General features: G+C 40.1%; 1 protein-coding gene across 5 annotated transcripts; it reads left to right on the forward strand.

The window, feature by feature from the left end:
• The first annotated feature begins 3,061 nt into the window (after positions 1 to 3,061).
• MSMO1 (methylsterol monooxygenase 1) lies at positions 3,062 to 18,170 on the forward strand. 5 transcript variants are annotated; one of them, XM_014851447.3, is made up of 6 exons: positions 3,062 to 3,193; positions 8,205 to 8,490; positions 12,384 to 12,532; positions 13,466 to 13,592; positions 14,861 to 15,015; positions 17,147 to 18,170. In XM_014851447.3, the coding sequence occupies exons 2-6, from the start codon at positions 8,236 to 8,238 to the stop codon at positions 17,340 to 17,342; spliced, it is 882 nt and encodes a 293-aa protein (XP_014706933.1). In that variant the 5' UTR covers positions 3,062 to 3,193; positions 8,205 to 8,235; the 3' UTR covers positions 17,343 to 18,170. The 5 variants fall into 5 exon arrangements, with proteins under 5 accessions (XP_014706933.1, XP_014706934.1, XP_014706936.1 ...); XM_014851448.3 differs by having other exon boundaries at positions 3,143 to 3,321; XM_014851450.3 differs by having other exon boundaries at positions 3,167 to 3,330.
• The last annotated feature ends 272 nt before the right edge of the window (positions 18,171 to 18,442 follow it).

Consider the following 18,442-nt stretch of genomic DNA (forward strand, 5'->3'; position numbering starts at 1 on the left):
CCATGAAACTCTCCGTGAATCTACCAGTTAATAATTTATCTAAAGATTTTTTAAGCTTTTCTTAAAATCCATTAGGGTAACAAAATCTTAACTACTTAGCATGTCAAATACCTCTTTGTCTTTACTTTTTCTTTGAAGCCTTAATAGCTGTATGATAAAATAGTTTGCCAAGGTTTGTCAGTAGCTGGATTCATAACTCTGATTTCAGAGGCTTTGAATAAACCCCCCTCCCCATGCCAGCCTTTATCTTTCCAGTTTGAAACATCCTGGGTTTTATTCTCTTTTTAAGGCATATAAAAGCATTCCCAGCTTGTTCTATTACTGTACAAAAAAGGTCAGAAGTTAAGACAGAGAGGTGTCTTAGAAATCCTGCTAAGGAAAAAGCACCAGGTTTGAGCAGAGTTCAAGGCTAGATCCACGTGACTGCATTGTGAGGCAAGTCTGCTGCCTGCTTGGCTGAAAGCAGTGACAACTAGCGTTAAGGTAGCTGGTCTGTGTACTGCCAGAAGACTTTTCAGTTCCCTTCCCGTTCCTTGTGGACTCTGGCATATGATTCTTGGTATTTATTATCATGCCTTATAGATTGCATGAGGACCCAGGTATTTATGATTTCAGCTGCTGATGAGTTACGAGACCTACTATTTTATTAGGTACAAGGGCAGCATAACATTACATAGCAATGTGCTAAATAAGCCTGACTCTTGTGTCAGTTTGGTCTTGAGCAAATCGCTTTGGACTCACTTGGATGGCTGCCAGTGTCTCATTTTGGAGAGGAGTCTACATGGGAGAGTGGAACCACATTTTGAATCAAAGATTCTGGGGTTCTAACCCTGGCTTCACCACTCGAACAAAAAAAGCAGTGTAATGTACACTGGAAAGCCCATAGGCATCGGAATCAGACAGCCCTGAGTTTGCATTCCCCTTTCTCGGTTGCTAGCTCTGACTTTAAACACAGTCCTTAACCTCTGACCCTTATTTTTTCTTCTCTGAAATTGCAACAGTAGTGCCTATGTCACTTACTTTTGTTTGTTGTGGTGTTTGAAAGAAATAATGTATGTTAATGTGCTTCAAAAAACAGGGCCCTCAGTAAATTACTGCTCTTGTTGCCGTTCTCTGAACCTCCTATTTCTTCACTGTAGGAAACAAGTGAGGAGCTGCCATATCTGTTTCCTTTCAGCTCTCAATCTCCAAGACTTAAAATAATAATTTGACCCCTCCACATACATATAGCTGCTGTGATTTAGAAAATATATCTATTGTAGTAGGCTTCTAAGTCAGAAATAATAACATTTACTGAGCACTTCTGTGTTCTAGATGTTGTGCAAAGGGCCCTACATACATGATCTCCTCATTTGATACCCTCATTTAATCATCATAAGAAACTCTTTGAGATACAGGTATTATTACAATACCAGTTTTACAGAGGTACCGCATAAGACTTTGAGAAGTAACTTATCCAAGAGCGCACTGCTAATAAGTGACAAAGCCTGGTAAGTCTGACCCCATAGTGCATGCTCTTAACACTACTTGACAGAGGGCAGTGGGTTTGGGCAGAGGGAAAAGTGGGCTGCAGTGCAGTCACACCCACAACCTCAGCCAGTTGGAGGGGGAGCTCTGGAGCTGGGCTGGCCAAGCAAAGAAGTCCTAAGTTGGAGCAAGGGGCTGGTCCTTTACACTCCTGCATCAACCAGTCACCGGATTCAGGTTGCACCACGGAAACGGGGGTGTGCCCTGAGGAGAGGTGGTTCTCTCCGCCAACACTCAGCAGCTGAACACCTGGGTAAGTCCTGAAGAAGAGGACCCCGACGGTGCTCCACAGCATCCTCTTCAGGACACCACTCACCTTCCTGCAGAGGCCTCCTAAAAACAGGGCTCTGATTCTGACCACCAAAGGGACAGATCCCATTTCTGCTCATTTGATGTGACCTGTTATGATACTTTACAAAAAATGTGGGTGTCAGACACATGGAACAGCTAGGAGAGTGAGTAGCGGTCACTGGACCTCACAGGGGTCGTTCTCAAGCAGAGGCATCTGAACTGATGGGTAGGAAAGAAGAAGGCTGAGTATTTCCTGCAGAGGAGCCAGTTTGAGCACACCCACGAGAGAAACAAGAGCATCCTGTTCTCAAACTTGTATAGAAAGTGACTTTAGCCAACCCAAATGGTGCCCTTGTGCAAATTTTTACAAGGCACTTAAGTGAAAGCTTACATTCGTATGTTATTACACCATCTGTACATACTTTGACACCCTGGCACACAGCATTTCAGTGTCGAGGCATGGCTAAGGCTAGAGCTGTTACAAGGGTTACAAAGTGACAAGCGTGTCAACCCTCTGTCCCCGTGCCCTGGCGCTCACTGTGTCGCCCAGGATTCCAACACCGGAGCCTTCTCTCAGCCAAGGCCTTAACACCCCTGGGGAGTAGCCATCTGCCATCCATTATGTCAAGTGATTTTCTAAACCTTTCTGAGCCTTGAGTTTTTGCATCTGCAAAATGGGGATAATGGTAACTAACTCTGGATTGTCGCAGGGGCTACACTGCGTATGAAATGCTCCATCTTCCATATGTAGAGGTTTATTAAAGGATACTTGGGCTGGGGAAACAAGGAGGAAAGATCTAAATACAGGGTAGACCAGAGGAAGGCGGGGCTATCTGTAAACACAAAACAGTCTAAACAGAGTTTTAAACTCATTTATACTAGTCTCTTCCCGGGTTTTGGCAATATGGCTGCTACACACTTCACGTCTTAAACCAGGTCGCGGTGACGGTGTCCTGGTACCCTCTCGTTGGACGGCGCAGGCTGAAGTCCACAGGCACACCAGTTGCCAAGGCAACTCGTCGCTCCTGCACGTAGCGGCCGGCCGTGCAGCTCCGTCACGCCGACACGCCGTCACGCGCCCTCGCGCTTCCCCGCCTCCGGGAGCGCGGCGGCGCTGGCCACTGGCTGGAAGCCGCGGTCTCACTATCCTCACTCCATCCGCGGAGCCAATGGTTGGCACGGCCTGGGATTCGTACGCACGGGTCACACGATGCCGGCAACCGCAAGGGCCAATCACAGCGCCGAGGAGGCGGGGCGGGGAGCCCTCTCAAGCCAATAACGGCAGGAGGAGGCAGCCTCGCTCCCTGGGCCCCACCCACGACCTGGGAGAGGCAGGTTCCGAGGCTTTGCCCGCAGTCCCGGCGCCATCGTCCAGGTGAGGGGGCCGGAAGGGAGCCTCGCGGACGAGGAAGCGGCGGCGGAGGGCTCGGGACCAATGCCCCGCAAGGTTGAGGGGAGTGGAGTCGGGCGTGGATGAGCGCTCAGAGCCGGACGAGGGCCCCGGTACCCGATGTGAGGGCGGGGGTGGAGGGAGAAACGGGTGAAAAGCGTGTGCAATCCTTAAGTGATGGAACTGGGCTGAGGCATGTTTCTTACCTTTAAGAGTTTACTGTCATCGGGAGACAAGACGTGTTAGAAGACAGTTACAGCAAAGTGTGATAGAGTGCTGCAAGTTTTACAAAAACAGAAGCACAACTGGGGCATAAGATCTGTTGTGTATGTGCGGTGAGACTACGTAGTGAGGTTGGGAAGGGCGTCTTAGAGGAGGTTACTGAAGGATGAATAGGAGTTGGATAGGACATTGCTGGCTGTGGAATGCTGTTTCTGTGGGCAGAGAGAAATGAAGCCGCAGGAGGAATGAGAGGTCAGATTTTGTAAGAATATGAAGTGTAGGATGGCGAGAATGTGAGAGAGGAAGAAGGGAGAGGCCTGGCAGGGCCTTTTGTGCATCACTGAAGGCCTTGGTCTTTATCCGTAGGGGAGGCACGCCCCTGAACTTCGGGGCTTTTAAGAGGAGAGTTAACTCTGCTTTTTAAATAGATTCTGGCCTTGTGTCATAGAGATAGGGTTTAAGAAGGGCACGCTTGGAGACCTGGCATCTCCAGCAAATGAGGGACCCAGTGCGATCCGGGCTTAACTAAGGTAAGGGGCCCAAGGGCCCACACTGGCTGACAGTACTCAGACAGCTGAACTTCAAGATTTCTCAGAAAATCCAAAAATAACTGCATTTCTTTTTTCTGAGGATGTCGTCTTTCTGCTCTATCTAGAGCAGGCTTCCCGTCAATCAAGTTGCCTAAGGATGAGAAAAGGAGAAAAAAAATCGCTCTTTATTTCCCCTCCTCTCTGCTTTTTAATTCCTGTTTTGTGCTTTTGTTCGGTTGGTGGCAATGTATCCATTCTCCTCCCTTATGTGTGGAGAGTAAACTTCTGAACGTTAATTAATCCAGGTGTCTCTAAATTGAGTAGAGTTGGAAGACTTCACCCAGGCAGTAGCGATGGGAGGGACTTAGAACCTTCTGTCTGAGATGTCGAAGTAGGTGATGGTGCAGTTCCCCAAGCTAGGGATTAACGGAGGGAAAGTCTTTGGGTGCAGGGAGCAGTTGCTGAATCTTGGGAGGTGTTGGACTGGACGTGCCTCTGAGCTGTCTGATCCGAGATGGCGAGTACACTTAGGGATCATCAGAATCTGGAGTTTAGGGGAGAGGGCTAGAAATAGAGCTTGTGGATAATATCAGCAGATTTTAAAAACAGGAAGTAGTTAAGATCACCCAAGGTAATCTAGACTAGCCAGAAAGGAGTAAGGAAAACATCATGGGAAACTTCCCAGCCTCAATTCTCGAGTCTTTCTCATCTCCTGCTTGAATCTTTGGATCTGATGTTCCTTCCGCCCAAACCACCTCTGTATTCCCCTGCCCCACCCTGCTTTACTCTCTTAATTTGGTCTCCTCCCCCTTGTGCTCCGCATCTCAGTTTAGATGACATCTTTCTGTAGGAACTCTTTCCTGGACCTCTGTGCTCATGGCGTTCTGTAAATCCAGGTCTTGATGTTTCTGCTCACATACCTTTCTGATAGTCCAGTGCCTTCTTCGTGTTCCTCCCTAGATTTTACATTTTGTGAAGTCGGAGGTGAGAGCAGCAGCTGGCACAGTGCTGCACATCACTGCACAAATTAAATCCGAGTGTAACATGTGAATCCCAAGAACCAAGGAAGAAGAGTATTTTGAGAAGTATCAGATCTTCCTGATTGTCAAATAAAATAAACTCCAAAGAAGGCTCATTGGATTTGGCAGTTAGGAGAGACCCTTAGTGATTTTAGCAAGTAAATTCAGTGTGGTGATGAGACTAGAAAGCAGGCTAGCTGCTGGAGAGTAAATGGGAAACGTGAACACAGACAGCCTGTATGGATCACTCTATCAGGAGGCATGGGTAAACTGGACGAATTATTCCCCTCTCGCTGTAATATTTATTGTGTGCTTTATTAATTAGATAGCATAACATAATGGATGAGAGCACAGGCTCCCCCACATAGCGTTTTTATAATTTGGGAAAGTTGCTTAACCTTATTTTTAAATTATAAATTTTTTTTTTATTTTAATTTATAAAATGGGGATAATAAAAGTCCCTACCTCCCGAGGGTGTGGTAAGGATTAAAGTCTAATAGAGAGAGCCTGTAGCCCTCTTAGAACTCAGTTCCTGGCATATGGAAAGTGCTCAGTAATTGTTAGCTTCTTGTGGCTGCTATTTGTCAGATCCTATGGTAAGGACTTCACAAGATTATTTCTTGGACTCATTAGAACTATTGTTATTCTTTTTTTTCAGCTTTAGTGAGGTATAATTGACAAAATTGTAGGATATTTAAAGTGTACATTGTGATGATTTGATGCACGTATACATTGTGAAAAGATTCTCACTATCTAGTTACTGTTGTTGTTTTTTTACAGTTTTGCAGATGATCAGAGAGGTGATGTGACTTGCTCAAGGTCACACAGCTAGTAAGTGGTACTGGTTAAACATTGTTGAATTTGGCAATGAAGCTCATGAGGATTGCAACAACTTTTATTTTCCAATTTAGAATATCATTGAGGGCATCTTGATGTGAGTGTGAAACTAGATTACAAGTAGTTGAGTGTGTTGTGTGAGTCAGAATCAAGCAGTGGGAGGCTTTATGTTGACCTCCTTTGAGAAAGACGTTGGTTAGCGCAAAGCAAGAAATGGGACAGTGGCTTGGGGGAGAGGCGATAAAGGTTGGGAAAGCTTTTCTCAAGAAAGGAGGACTTGAGTATGTTTTTAAACTTGAGGGAATGGCCTCAGTGAAGAGGGAAATTCAAAAGATGAGAAAGGGTTAAGTGACGGACAAGTTCTTGATGAGGTAGGTAAGAACACAAGACTGGTCAGTCTCAAAGGAGAGGGCGAATAAACAAAGGGAAATTTTGAGGTTGGGAGGGCCCAGGATGTCACACTATAGTCTCCATGGTGTAAGTCATTTGAGAATGAGGACAAAAGAGTAAGGATGCAAAATGAATTCAGAGACTTGTGGAAGTTGGCTAAGCTTCCTGACATCCTCTAAGAGGAATGGGATAAGGTCAATTTGGGAGTGGAGGAGCAGAGTGGAGCATTTTAAGCACTATTGAGAGCACTTCTGAGGCTTAAAGTATTTGTTTTTAGAGTGGTCCATCATCGTTCATAAATTAGAAACAGCACTGAACATTTTTAGGCAAGTAACAATCTTCATAAGTTTCTCTATTTTTTGATTTGGTGGCCTATTAAGCTTATTTATTACAGAAGCAAAACATGGTCGTGAAAAAAATTAAAATTGTAAGAAGGTACTAAATGGAAAGTAAAGTTTTCCTCTTCTCCTCCGTAGCACCCCCGGCTGTGTGTGCACATGAGGACGCACACACTCCCTACTTCCTCTTGGTCACTTTTCCTGAAGGGCACTGCTCTAGATCGTTCCCTGGGTCTCCTGTACATTTTCTTTGTGTGTCTCTGTATGTGCATATGCATGAAAGTGCATAGATAAAAGGCGTAACCTTGGGGCCGGCCCCGTGGCCAAGTGGTTAAGTTTGAGCACTCCGCTTCCACCGCCCAGGATCTCGGGTCCTGGGCGCGGACATGGCGCCATTCATCAGGCGTCCCACATGCCACAGCTAGAAGAACCCACAACTAGAATGTGCAACTATGTACTGGGGGGATTTGGGGAGAAAAAGCAGAAAAGAAAAAAAACAGATTGGCGACAGTTGTTAGCTCAGGTGCCAATCTTTAAAGAAAAAAAAATGCATAACCTTTTCACAAAAATGTAGGTGTGGCTCTTATCCATATTATTCTGCAACTTGCTGTTTCACTTAACACTGTAGCTTAGCCATCTTTCTACGTAGGGTGTACATCTTCCTCGATCTTTAAGTGGCTATAGAATTGTCTCTGGAAGGAGTTAACAGAATTGATTTAACTCACTTCTTGTTGATGGACTTATTTATGTTTTGTTTTTCTTTTTCCTCTCTGTTTTTGCGATTATCAGCAATGCATCCTTCTGTCCTAGTGTGCCTGTCTTTGTACACTTGAGTGAGAAAATTGCTGAGTCAAAGGGTGTATTCATTTTGAATTGTGATAGATACTGACTTTTTCCTCAAAGGTATATTAATTTCCCCATCGACAATGTACAGTGATGCCTGTTGCCGCAGATTGTTCCCCTTATCATTCCTGGGTACCGGGCACTATGAAACTTAAAAGATTTTCTCTTTAGGGTGCATTTCCTTATTTGAGTCATGTTTGTTTAGTTAGTATTCACATTAATTTTTCTGTGAACCACTTGTGCATGGCCTTGGTCATTTTTTTATTGGCTTTCTAGTCTTTTTTCTAAAACACACTTCAGTCCCCTTTGTTATATTATAGGTGTTGGAAATATTTTCCAGTTTTTCATTTGATCTTTGCCTTTATAATTGTTTTTTTGTTCCGCAATCAGAAGTATTTAATTTTTATGTAGTCCTATTTGATGGGCTTTTTCTTTATAGATTCTTTGGGTTTTAAGTGACACTTTTAAACTCCAATATTGCTCATTAAAATCACAAGTTTTTCCCTGGAGACCACACCGAAAAGTCTCTTTAAAGATGGCTTGAAATTCTTTATTCACTGTTGTTCTTTTAGATCCTGCTCCTCGAAGTTAACATGTGGCTTTTAAATCAATATCTACAAGTGGAGGTGGTCATGACATCCAGTAGACTGTTTTTTTTAAACTATATGGTTAGAACCTGAGAAATGGGTGCTTCTTTAGAAATTAATATTTTTTAAATTATCAAAAGATGCATTTTTAAAGTTGCTTTCTTGGAATTTTATTGTTTAGCTTGCTTTATTGCTTATTTATGCATGTATTTATTTATTTATGTTTACAGAATTATAAGGTCGTCTGCAGAGATTTGAAAAATGGCAGCAAATGAAAGTGCCAGCATCTTTAGTTCAGCATCCTTGGCTGTCGAGTATGTAGACTCGCTTTTACCTGAGAATCCTCTGCAAGAACCATTTAAAAATGCTTGGAACTCTATGTTGAATAATTACACAAAGTTCCAGATTGCAACATGGGGATCTCTGATAGTTCATGAGGCCCTTTATTTCTTGTTCTGTTTGCCTGGACTTTTGTTTCAGTTTATACCTTACATGAAAAAGTACAAAATTCAAAAGGTGAGTATGATGGACTTGCCATGGCATGTTATCATTAGTGTTGTTAAAGATTTTAAAAGTACATGTAACTTTGCTTTGAGAGAGTCTAGAGCAGGGCTGTCCAACAGACATAGAATGAAGCCACATGTATAATTTTAAATTTTCTAGTAGAATACATTAAAAGTAAAAAGAAATAGAGACATTAATTTTAATAATATATTTTATTTAACACAATAAATCTAAACTATTATCATTTCAACAAGTAATGAGAATTAAAAAGTACTTAGTGAGATATTTTATCTTATTCTCATAATAAATCTTTGAAATCCAGTGTCTATTTGACACTAATTTTAGCCCGTCTCGGTTTAGACTAGGCACGTTTAAAGTGTTCAATAGCTACTTGTTGCCAGTTGCTACCATATTGGACAGCACAGCCCTAGATCATTATTGATGATATTTCAAGGATAATTTGTTAAATTATGCTTTAAGTAGATGTAAAGTTTATCTAATTTGAGTTTATAGATTTTCGTTTTTAAACTAGCTGGAATGCAAAGTTGGGATTTGTGGGTATTATTTTGCAATTGACTCCAACCCCTGATGTCTCAGCCCCTAATTATATGTTAATATTCTAAGATCTTGCTCAGGGCTGTTAAAGTTTTATTTTTTCCCTAAATAGAAGGTGGTAGTTGAGCAGCATTCCTGTCGTCCCAAATAAAGAGGCGATGATGCTCCTAGTTTCTAGGTGTTTGCTTCAGTGCGCTAAATGTTTGTTGAGAGCCCACCATGCATGACAAGGTGTTGAGATTTGCAGATGCCTCTTCTCCGTGTGAAACAGGGAGAATAGTGAACTCTACTAATGTGTAGACTGATGAGCTTGACACAATTCCCAGGAAAGAATCTGGACTAGCTTATTAGAGAGAGATGATTTATCAGCACTTGGTAAACCCGTGGTAGTTTCTAATGCTTACTGTTTACTTTTTAAAAAGTCATGCCAAGCTAAAACTCAGGGGCACACAGTCTTGGTAGAAAGTAGGCATGTTGAGAGCGTTCATCTGTGGAGAGTAATTTGCGCTCACTGAGTGTCCTTCCATTGGCAGTCAGTACACATGCTCTTTCATCATTTATGAGCTTCATTGCCTCTCCCAGTGAGTCTCACTTGAAGCAAGTCTTGACACTGATCCCTTGTGGGAATCATGCAGGGGGTCAGGTGACCGGACTCCAAGCCAAAGCAGGGGGGAAGAACTAAGGGAAACGGGGCAGGGAATAACAAGGGATGTGGCCCAACAGAGAGGATCCTGTTACCCTAAATTAAGGACGCAGAAGTTCCAAAATGCTTTTTTATAAGAGGGCCTGCCTTGAAAGGCAGAATTCAGTTTCGATGTCTAAGTTCTCTTGCATGTTTGGGGAGATTCTGGCTGCCAGGTGTCCCCCATTGATTTGTCTATAAGGCTGATTTGTTGTGTGGCTGGCTAGGCCGACGTGTCTGTGTCCTTCTGCCCTCTGCAGCGGGCTCGTTGGTCAGAGGTGGTAACCTTTCCATAGAGAGGACGACCTTTTTCAGTCAAGGTTTTATGAGTGACTTTAAAATAAATTGTGGCAAAAGAAAGGACAGGCAATCATCTAGTTGGTTACAACTAATTATTTTTATAAACAGAGATTGAAAAGCTGGGTGGTGTGGCTTCAAGTCTACTCAGCATGCCTTCCTTTGAGTTTCACAGCCATTTAAGTTCCTGCTTTGAGCTTTTTTGATACTAAAATAAATTGTGATGGTAAATCAGTACAAGTTGTAACAACATAACAGAGTTTAAAAAGAAGGAAAAAAAATCAGTGCAAGTTAGATACAGGTTTATGCATTTTGAAGGCAGATACCCTGAAACATTGGGGGCCCAGGAAGAAGTTGCTGGGTGATGAGACAGCGCTGAAGGCTTTCTGCTTTCAAACAGAATGCACTCCGTCACAGTTAGTGCGCATGCTCGGCAGTGAGGGGGAAATGTACAGGAATGAAGTGATAAAGTAGACCTTGCAGGATCTGTTTTTAAAAGTCATACATCTTAGTAATTCTCTAGGAATTTTCCTCAAGGACACATGTACTAAACACATTCTTTCTTAAGTCTGTGGCCCTAATAATGGTATTCCTTCAACTTAGGATGCAGTTGTGAATAAAGTAAAATATGATGAGCTCTGATATTCCACTGCGTATGAGTTTTTAATTAACTATCTTTTAAACCACTTTATGTACACTTGAAACAGTATAGCATATGATTTTATTAGTTATAGTTGATGAACATTGTGTTAGTTTCTGCAGCTACATGGGTGTCAGATTCTAGCTAGGAAATTTAAAAGTCTGTTAAACACAGTTTCTATGGGAAACAATGCCACTGCCAGCCCAAGCCAGAATCCTCAATTTGTTTTGTCTCCACTCGTGGACTGGAAGTTTGGAGGAATGAGGTCAGCTAACGCTCAGAGTAAAAATAGAAAGACAGACATATGGGGCTGGGCCCCATGGCGCAGTGGTTAAGTTCGCACGTTCTGTTTCAGCGGCGCGGGGTTTGCCGGTTCGGTTCCTGGGTGCGGACATGGCACCGCTTGGCAAGCCATGCTGTGGTAGGCGTCCCACATATAAAGTAGCGGAAGATGGGCACGGATGTTAGCTCAGGGCCAGTCTTTCAGCAAAAAGAGGATTGACAGCAGATGTTAGCTCAGGGCTAATCTTCCTCAAAAAAAAAAAAAAAGAAACAAATATAAATTGCCTTGTCTAATCGCCTCATTTTATTGTGGAGTAAACTGAGTTGTGAGCACCAGAGAGCTAGTTAACCGGTGAGTGGAGGCCCAGGGATTAGGGCCCAGCTCTCGACTGATTCTCAGTTCATTGCTTTCCCTTTTTCTGTCAGGGAGGATAGCTCTTACAGAATTTCAAGAATAGACCTGGATCAGAGAACCTAGGCTTTAGATAGTCCACGACCTAATAATTGCCTGTGTGATCCTGGGCAAGGTAGTTGACCTTGGGCTTCTGCTGATGCGCAGTCGTTCCCGTACTTGGGATATTATGGTTCAGTTAAAAGAATTTCGTTGGCAGATTTCTGAATTTTTAAGTAAGCACGTTTAAAACAAAGCAATAACTACTATTTATTATCACCATCTTTTTGTAAAACCAAAAGTACTTTTTCTTATCTAAGTGCAGCCTTTAAATTGAATAAATTTAGTTCTTTTGTATATGGCTTGCTAAGCAAGTTGATATCCTGATGAGGTTTTATGAACGGCTTGCTATGTGGATTTCACCTTTCTCATTTTGGCTTTAATCTGTGAGCTTCATCACCTGTGGGCAATAGCGCTCCATTCTTTGGGAACCAGTGGACACATCTCTGAAGTTCTCGCTCAGAGAGTCTATAATTCTGTCATTGTGTACAAACACGAATGCACTTATTTCTGGGCGTGAGTACTGCTGAATGGCAGGAAACGTCCTGCCTGTGTCGAAAGGCCTCCAGCGCTGTGTGTACTACTGCTGCCACAGCTGGGCGAACCCAACTGTCATCTCAGCATAACACATTTCTTCTCCCCTGGAATTCCAGGTGGAAGAAGTGAATGATCTGTGGGCAGCAAAGACGGCAGAGTTGCTCATTCTGTAGTGTGTGCTCCCGGATTTGTGTTTTAACAATTTCTCCAGCTATTTAAAGTAGTGATGGTCATTGTCAAGAATTTAGAAAGGGAGGATGCGATTCCTGGGCCTTAGTTACTGTAATGTCGTAACTGTAATACAGAATTCACATGAAATGGGATTAAATATTAGCATCAAGAATTCTAATAGAATTAAGGTCTCAAATAAACTTGAGAAAAAAATTAGGAATTCACTTCTAGTTGTGAGGGTAAACTACTGATCAGAGGCTAACCCTCAATATTGTGATTTTTCTCCACAGGATAAACCAGAAACTTGGGAAAACCAGTGGAAGTGTTTTAAAGTACTTCTCTTTAATCACTTTTGTATCCAGTTTCCTTTGATTTGCGGAACTTATTATTTTACAGAATATTTCAATATTCCTTATGATTGGGAAAGAATGCCAAGATGGTATGTAGATAAAGATTGGATTTTTATACTCAGTCCTGGTTCATTACCCAATTAAAATATACTTAATATTTATGTCATCTTTCTTCATTTGGTTAATGTTTGTTTGTTCTACACTTTAGAAGTAAATAAAATGTAGAAAAGTAAGCCATAGCAGAAACTTAAAATGTTTCCGTTTTTATATCTTTCTGTATTTTAATGTAATATTTTATTGCAAGGTGAGTTTCTTGCATCAGAAGTTTTCCATAGCATCCTTTATGTAATTGTATATAGATGCACATGCTCATTCTAAGAAAAAATGTTACATTTTGAGTCTAGAGTGAATGAAAAAAATGAGAGAATAGTTTGAGGTTTATAAATATTGTGTCCATATACATACAAATATATATTATCTGAGCACATTTGTATTCAAATAATATTTGTATTAAAATATCTGTTCCTGATATAACCTGAATATACCAATATAGAGATATGTATCTTTTCTATGTAGTGGATATTCAACATATAAAAGCATTTCTATGTATGTGTGCGGTTGTATATAAAATATTTTTGCCCATTGCTCTTAGGTCCTTCTCTTTGGTGGAAGAAAGTGATGATTTTACCATTGTTAATCTTAGTTCAAGTCTTTCATCTATATTACTCTCTTCCCAGAACTCTTGGTTCTTGTTTCTTAGCTCTGATTTTATACCTGTGAATTTCATAAAAAATGAATTAGAATTGGTATAGTGGTCAATCTCTTTAACCATTTTTAAGGTGGTATTGTATAGCCACTGTATCTAGCAGTTTTGAGAATATGTTGATTAATATATCCATTTAGGTCAAGCTAGTAAGTGGATATTTGGTTTTATGTAATGTCTCAAATAGTGATCCCAAGTAAAAGTTTAGATGTTTAAGTAAAAGTTAGTTTATACCTATTACAGTGTTTTCATCTTAAAGGTATATGCTTTTGGCAAGATGCTTTGGCTGTGCGGTGATTGAGGACACCTGGCACTATTTCCTGCATAGGCTCTTACACCACAAAAGAATATATAAATATATTCATAAAGTTCATCACGAATTTCAGGTATGTTAGAATTATATTTAATACGTTTTTTTCTATTAGAGGCAAAATGTTATTTTTATCTCCAGGAGACAAATTCTTTAAATTTGTCAGTGATGTTTCTTTCTTTTTCCTTTGTCAAGATTGTTAAAACAACACACACACGCATAACCCCAAAGCCAGTTCTAAGTTTTCTTCAGTATCTTAAGTTCACGGTAGGTTGAGATCTGAAAGAAAAATGTTCCCTGAAGTAGTTCTGACTCTCATCTTTGTGGCCTGACCTCTCTCCTGACACAGTTGGATACCTGGCAGTTCGATCGAGGCTATAGTGATATTGGAGTCATTTAAATGGGACCCCAAAACAATGAGCTTTAATCTATAGACTTCTAAAACAGTTCCTGACTTAGTTTTAACACATTTCTCCCACATTGCTGACTGCCACAAAAACAGTGGTTTGTATCTGAGCTCCTTTGATGAGCTTAGTCAGACTGGTGATGTCAGTGTGTCCCCGTTGATCCTGATGGTGTGGTATGCTCAACCAAGCGTCCCTTTCTCGGCAGAACAAGTTCAGATGCATCAACCGAAATTAGAGTTCAAGTCAGTTCTTTAATGCCTTTGTCTTAAACCATCAAAGACAGTTATCAAGATTTTATTGAGGACGTCCTAGAACCTGAACGTTTGGTAGGAAAAAGATACTTTTATTGAGAATTAACTGTTTATATTTATGTAGCTAGTTAGAGATATACTATCATTACATAGAGAAACAATATAATTTTATAAAACTATATGCATAAATAAATTAGAATATTTGTATTAGCCAGAGTTCTCTAGAGAAACAGAAAGAATAAGAGAGACACATACAGATTTGTTTTAAGGAATTGGCTCCTGTGATTGTGGGGGCTGGCAAGCCCAAAATCTGTAGGGCAGACCACAGGCTGGAAATTCAGGTGAGAGTTGCTGTTATAGTCTTGGTCTGAATTTCACAGGGCAGAAGGCTTGAAACTCAGGCGTGCAGGTCTCTATGTTGCAATCTTGAGAATCCCTTCTTGCTTGGGAGGCGTCAGTGTTTGCTTTAAGGCCTTCCGCTGATTGGGTGAAGCCCACCTGCATTATGGAGGGCAATCTGTACTCAGAGTCTGCTGATTTAAAATGGTAATCACACGTAAAAACTACCTTCACAGCAACACGTAGACTGCTGTTTGACCAAGCAATTGGGCACCAGAAGCTAGCCAAGCGGACACATAAAATTAACCATCAGAATATATTAAGCAGTTCTTATCTATTTATTTTAGGCTCCGTTTGGAATGGAAGCTGAATATGCACATCCTCTGGAAACCCTAATTCTTGGAACTGGATTTTTCATTGGAATCTTGCTTTTATGTGATCATGTAATTCTTCTTTGGGCCTGGGTGACTGTGCGGTTGATAGAAACTATTGATGTCCATAGGTGAGTTATGGTTTCTATTCAGGTGTAAGGTATCATAAAATATCTTTATTTCATGGTTATAAATTATCTTTCTTTTTTTGTTTATTTTGTATTTTAATTGAGATATAATCGATATAAAATAGTTTTAGATGTAGAACATAATGATTTGATATATGTGTATATTGCAAAATGATTACCACAGTAAGTTAACACCCGTCACTACATATAATTACAAAAAATTTTTTTCTTGTGATGTGAACTTTTAAGATCTACTCTCTTAGCAACTTTCAAATATAATACAGTATTGTTAGCTGTAATCACTAGGCTTCACTTCACTTATTTTTCTGATATCTGGAAGTTTGTCCCTTTTGACCACCCCTCACCCATTTTGCCCAATGATTTGATAATCATTATCATAGACTATCTTTTTTTCTAAGTAGATTAATAGGAGAAGTTAACCTTTTTAATGTTGTTATTTTTAAGAAAACAAGAGAACGTGATCATTGGATAAAAGTTCAAATAATGGAATTTTTTTTTTACATCCCTGTCTATGGCTATTGTCGTGTTTATAGTGAGAACATATGCATATATTATTTGGGCAAATGAAGTAAGATTTTGATAGCTACTGCAAAACCGCCCTTCAGAAGGATCCCTCTTGACATTTCCAGCAGGAATATATTAGAACACTTTCCCCCTCCCCAAACCCTTTCCAACCTGGGTACCACAGTCTTTGTAATCTTTGTCGGGAAGAGGGCAAAGGGCTTGCAGCGTTGTGATCTGCATTTCTCCAGGGATTCATGAGGCTGAGCATCTGTTTGTGTGCTTATTGCCCAATAGTATTTTTTTCTTCTTTGAATTACCTTTTTATATCCTGTGCCTATTTTTCTGTTAGGTTATATGTTTTGTAACCTATTGGTCTCCTGTAAGCTTTATTTGTTGCGTATGCGTAAACGTTTTCTCTCTGTCATTTGAATTTTAACTTTTGGTAGTTCTTTTATAATACTGAAGTTTTTAATTTTCATGTTGTGAAATCTATCAGTCGTTTTCTTTATGGCTTTCGGGTTTCATTCCTTGCATGGGTCTTCCTGAAGCATTGTTCAAATGAAAATATTTTTGTGGTTTCCTTAAAAATCTGTTTGATACTGTAAGTCAGGACCAGCAATTACTTTATCCTTCTGTAATGAACCTAACCCCAGCTCTTGAAAAGAATATTGAAACATTCAGCCTTCACTGAGTAAGGATGTTTTGATTCTCTCCTGCCCTGCACTGATGCAACCACTGCTTGTGATAGTGCATATCTCACGTGCTTCCTTTCTGTGGATTGGAAAGCATTTTGTGGTAAATTATTTCTGTTTAATGCCTTTTAAATGCCTAATATTCCTAATTTTCCATTATTTTAAAATTATTATATATTCATTGCATTTTGCCTTGGGACTTACTAGTATACCTGTAAAAGCAGAACATCAAATCCTAAGACCTGTTTTAAACCACTTAAGTAGCAAAATTAATGCTTCTAGTCTTCGGCAGAGAATATCCTTCTGCAGATAAGTTGTAAATGATGTCTCCTTCATTCTTTCTGTCCTTCCATTGTTCTTTTCTCCCTCCATGCCTCCCAGTCTCCTAACGAGAGAGCAGCATTGGGGTGATTCTGACTGGTGTAATTGTGGATATCAGATTTTGTTTGTAATTAGAAATAAAGGAGGAAACTCTAGGAGAAGTTGCTACCCAGTGATTCACAGGTTTAACCTTCTTAATGCTTGACACTAATTTCATATAACTTTTCCTAAAAGACATATGTGGTATTATGGACATTACTAACTATGGTGAGAAAGCTCCTCTAGAACAGAAAAGAAAAATAATTCTCAAAAATCTGGATCTAAAGATTCATTACTGTAAGCCTTCTCTTTCATCCCCTGGTGTATAATACTAATTTCTGTAGATCTTTTAAGTTTTTAAAAATTTCTTACAGTGATTTCTATAATATGCACTATTTTCTGTGAGTTTTTGGTTTTTGTAAACATGTCAGAAATAAAATGACTTAAGTGAGGTGAAATGTTATTTGGATTAGTTAATGAGCATGCGACTGTCACTAAAGTGTTGATTATTAGAGGTGTATTTATTTCCTTCTTAAGCTTTACCATTTTTCTTTCAGTGGGTACGATATTCCTCTCAACCCTTTAAATCTCATCCCTTTCTACGCCGGTTCTCGGCATCACGATTTCCACCACATGAACTTCGTCGGAAACTATGCTTCAACATTTACCTGGTGGGATAGAATTTTTGGAACAGACGCTCAATTTGTTGCCTACTATGAAAAGATGAAGAAGGTTGAGAAAAAGACTGAATGAATATCTCATATAAACCTTCCTGAAGATACATGTTTTCCTGGATTAAAGCTAGTAGCTAACATTGCTTCTGGGGAGCAGAAATAAACATGTGTCTTGGCTGCTAAGTGATAAAAAGAACATTAACAACCTCTAATTATCTTCCTAGTGGGAACTTTTTCTACTTTACATACAAGTTCTGTATGTGTAGAAATAAGTAAATATGTATTTAAGGATAATTTTCATGAGGGAATTTTAAGGGCCATCTTGCTAACCTCACGAAAGGTATTAGGTCATGGAAGAAGTATTCATGTCTTTTCCCTCAGTGATACCATGGGCCCAAAGTTGGAATTGCTCTTTAAATCTTTTAAATAGATAGTGGCCATTTCAGAAACTCTTAATAGTAATGTTGGCCTCACATTGAACTTTAAACATTTTTTAGAATTTTCCTAAAAGTCAAAATATCATGGGTTGAACCACATCAATTAATACAGCACGAGGGAGCCTGTCCAGAGGAATAGCCAGCACTGAGAATTTCCACTCTTGTCTGGAGCTGACCAGTTTGGGGTGATTCTCTTTCTTTCAGAAGTCCTTTTTGATTGCAATGTGCTACTGGTGTCTAATTAATTAGAAATTAAGGCATTTCTGAATTGATGTAAGTGGAATATTTTAATCTAAAAGTTTTCAGGTTACTTGAATATTTTTTAAAAATTGAGCTTTATTTCTGCTATTTACCCTTTCATTTTTGTATATCAAGTTATTATACTTAAAACTGTTATCTTGAAACTTTGTGAACCAACTTGCTGTATTTGCACTTTGAGCTATTGAAATAAATGTGATTTTTTTGTCCGATTATGTGGTTTCCACTTCTGAACATCAGCTGTCACCTTTTCTTATATTCTTATAAGGAAAAGTACAGAAATCACTAAATTAAGTTTCCTAATAAAAGGAATAGTTCTGTTTTTTTAAGTGCTTCATTTGCTAAACTCTTGGCAGTTTCAACATGTATTTATTGGGCTGGCCATTGTGGGGAATTCCATTGACCTATAAAGCAGAAGATGTTGAAGTAGCTCTTTTCTCTGCTTAAAAAAAAGTGCATGTTTTCTGTGCAGATGGATGAATAG

Source organism: Equus asinus, chromosome 3 (genome assembly GCF_041296235.1).
Source record: "Equus asinus isolate D_3611 breed Donkey chromosome 3, EquAss-T2T_v2, whole genome shotgun sequence".
NCBI classification, from domain to species: Eukaryota; Metazoa; Chordata; class Mammalia; order Perissodactyla; family Equidae; genus Equus; species Equus asinus.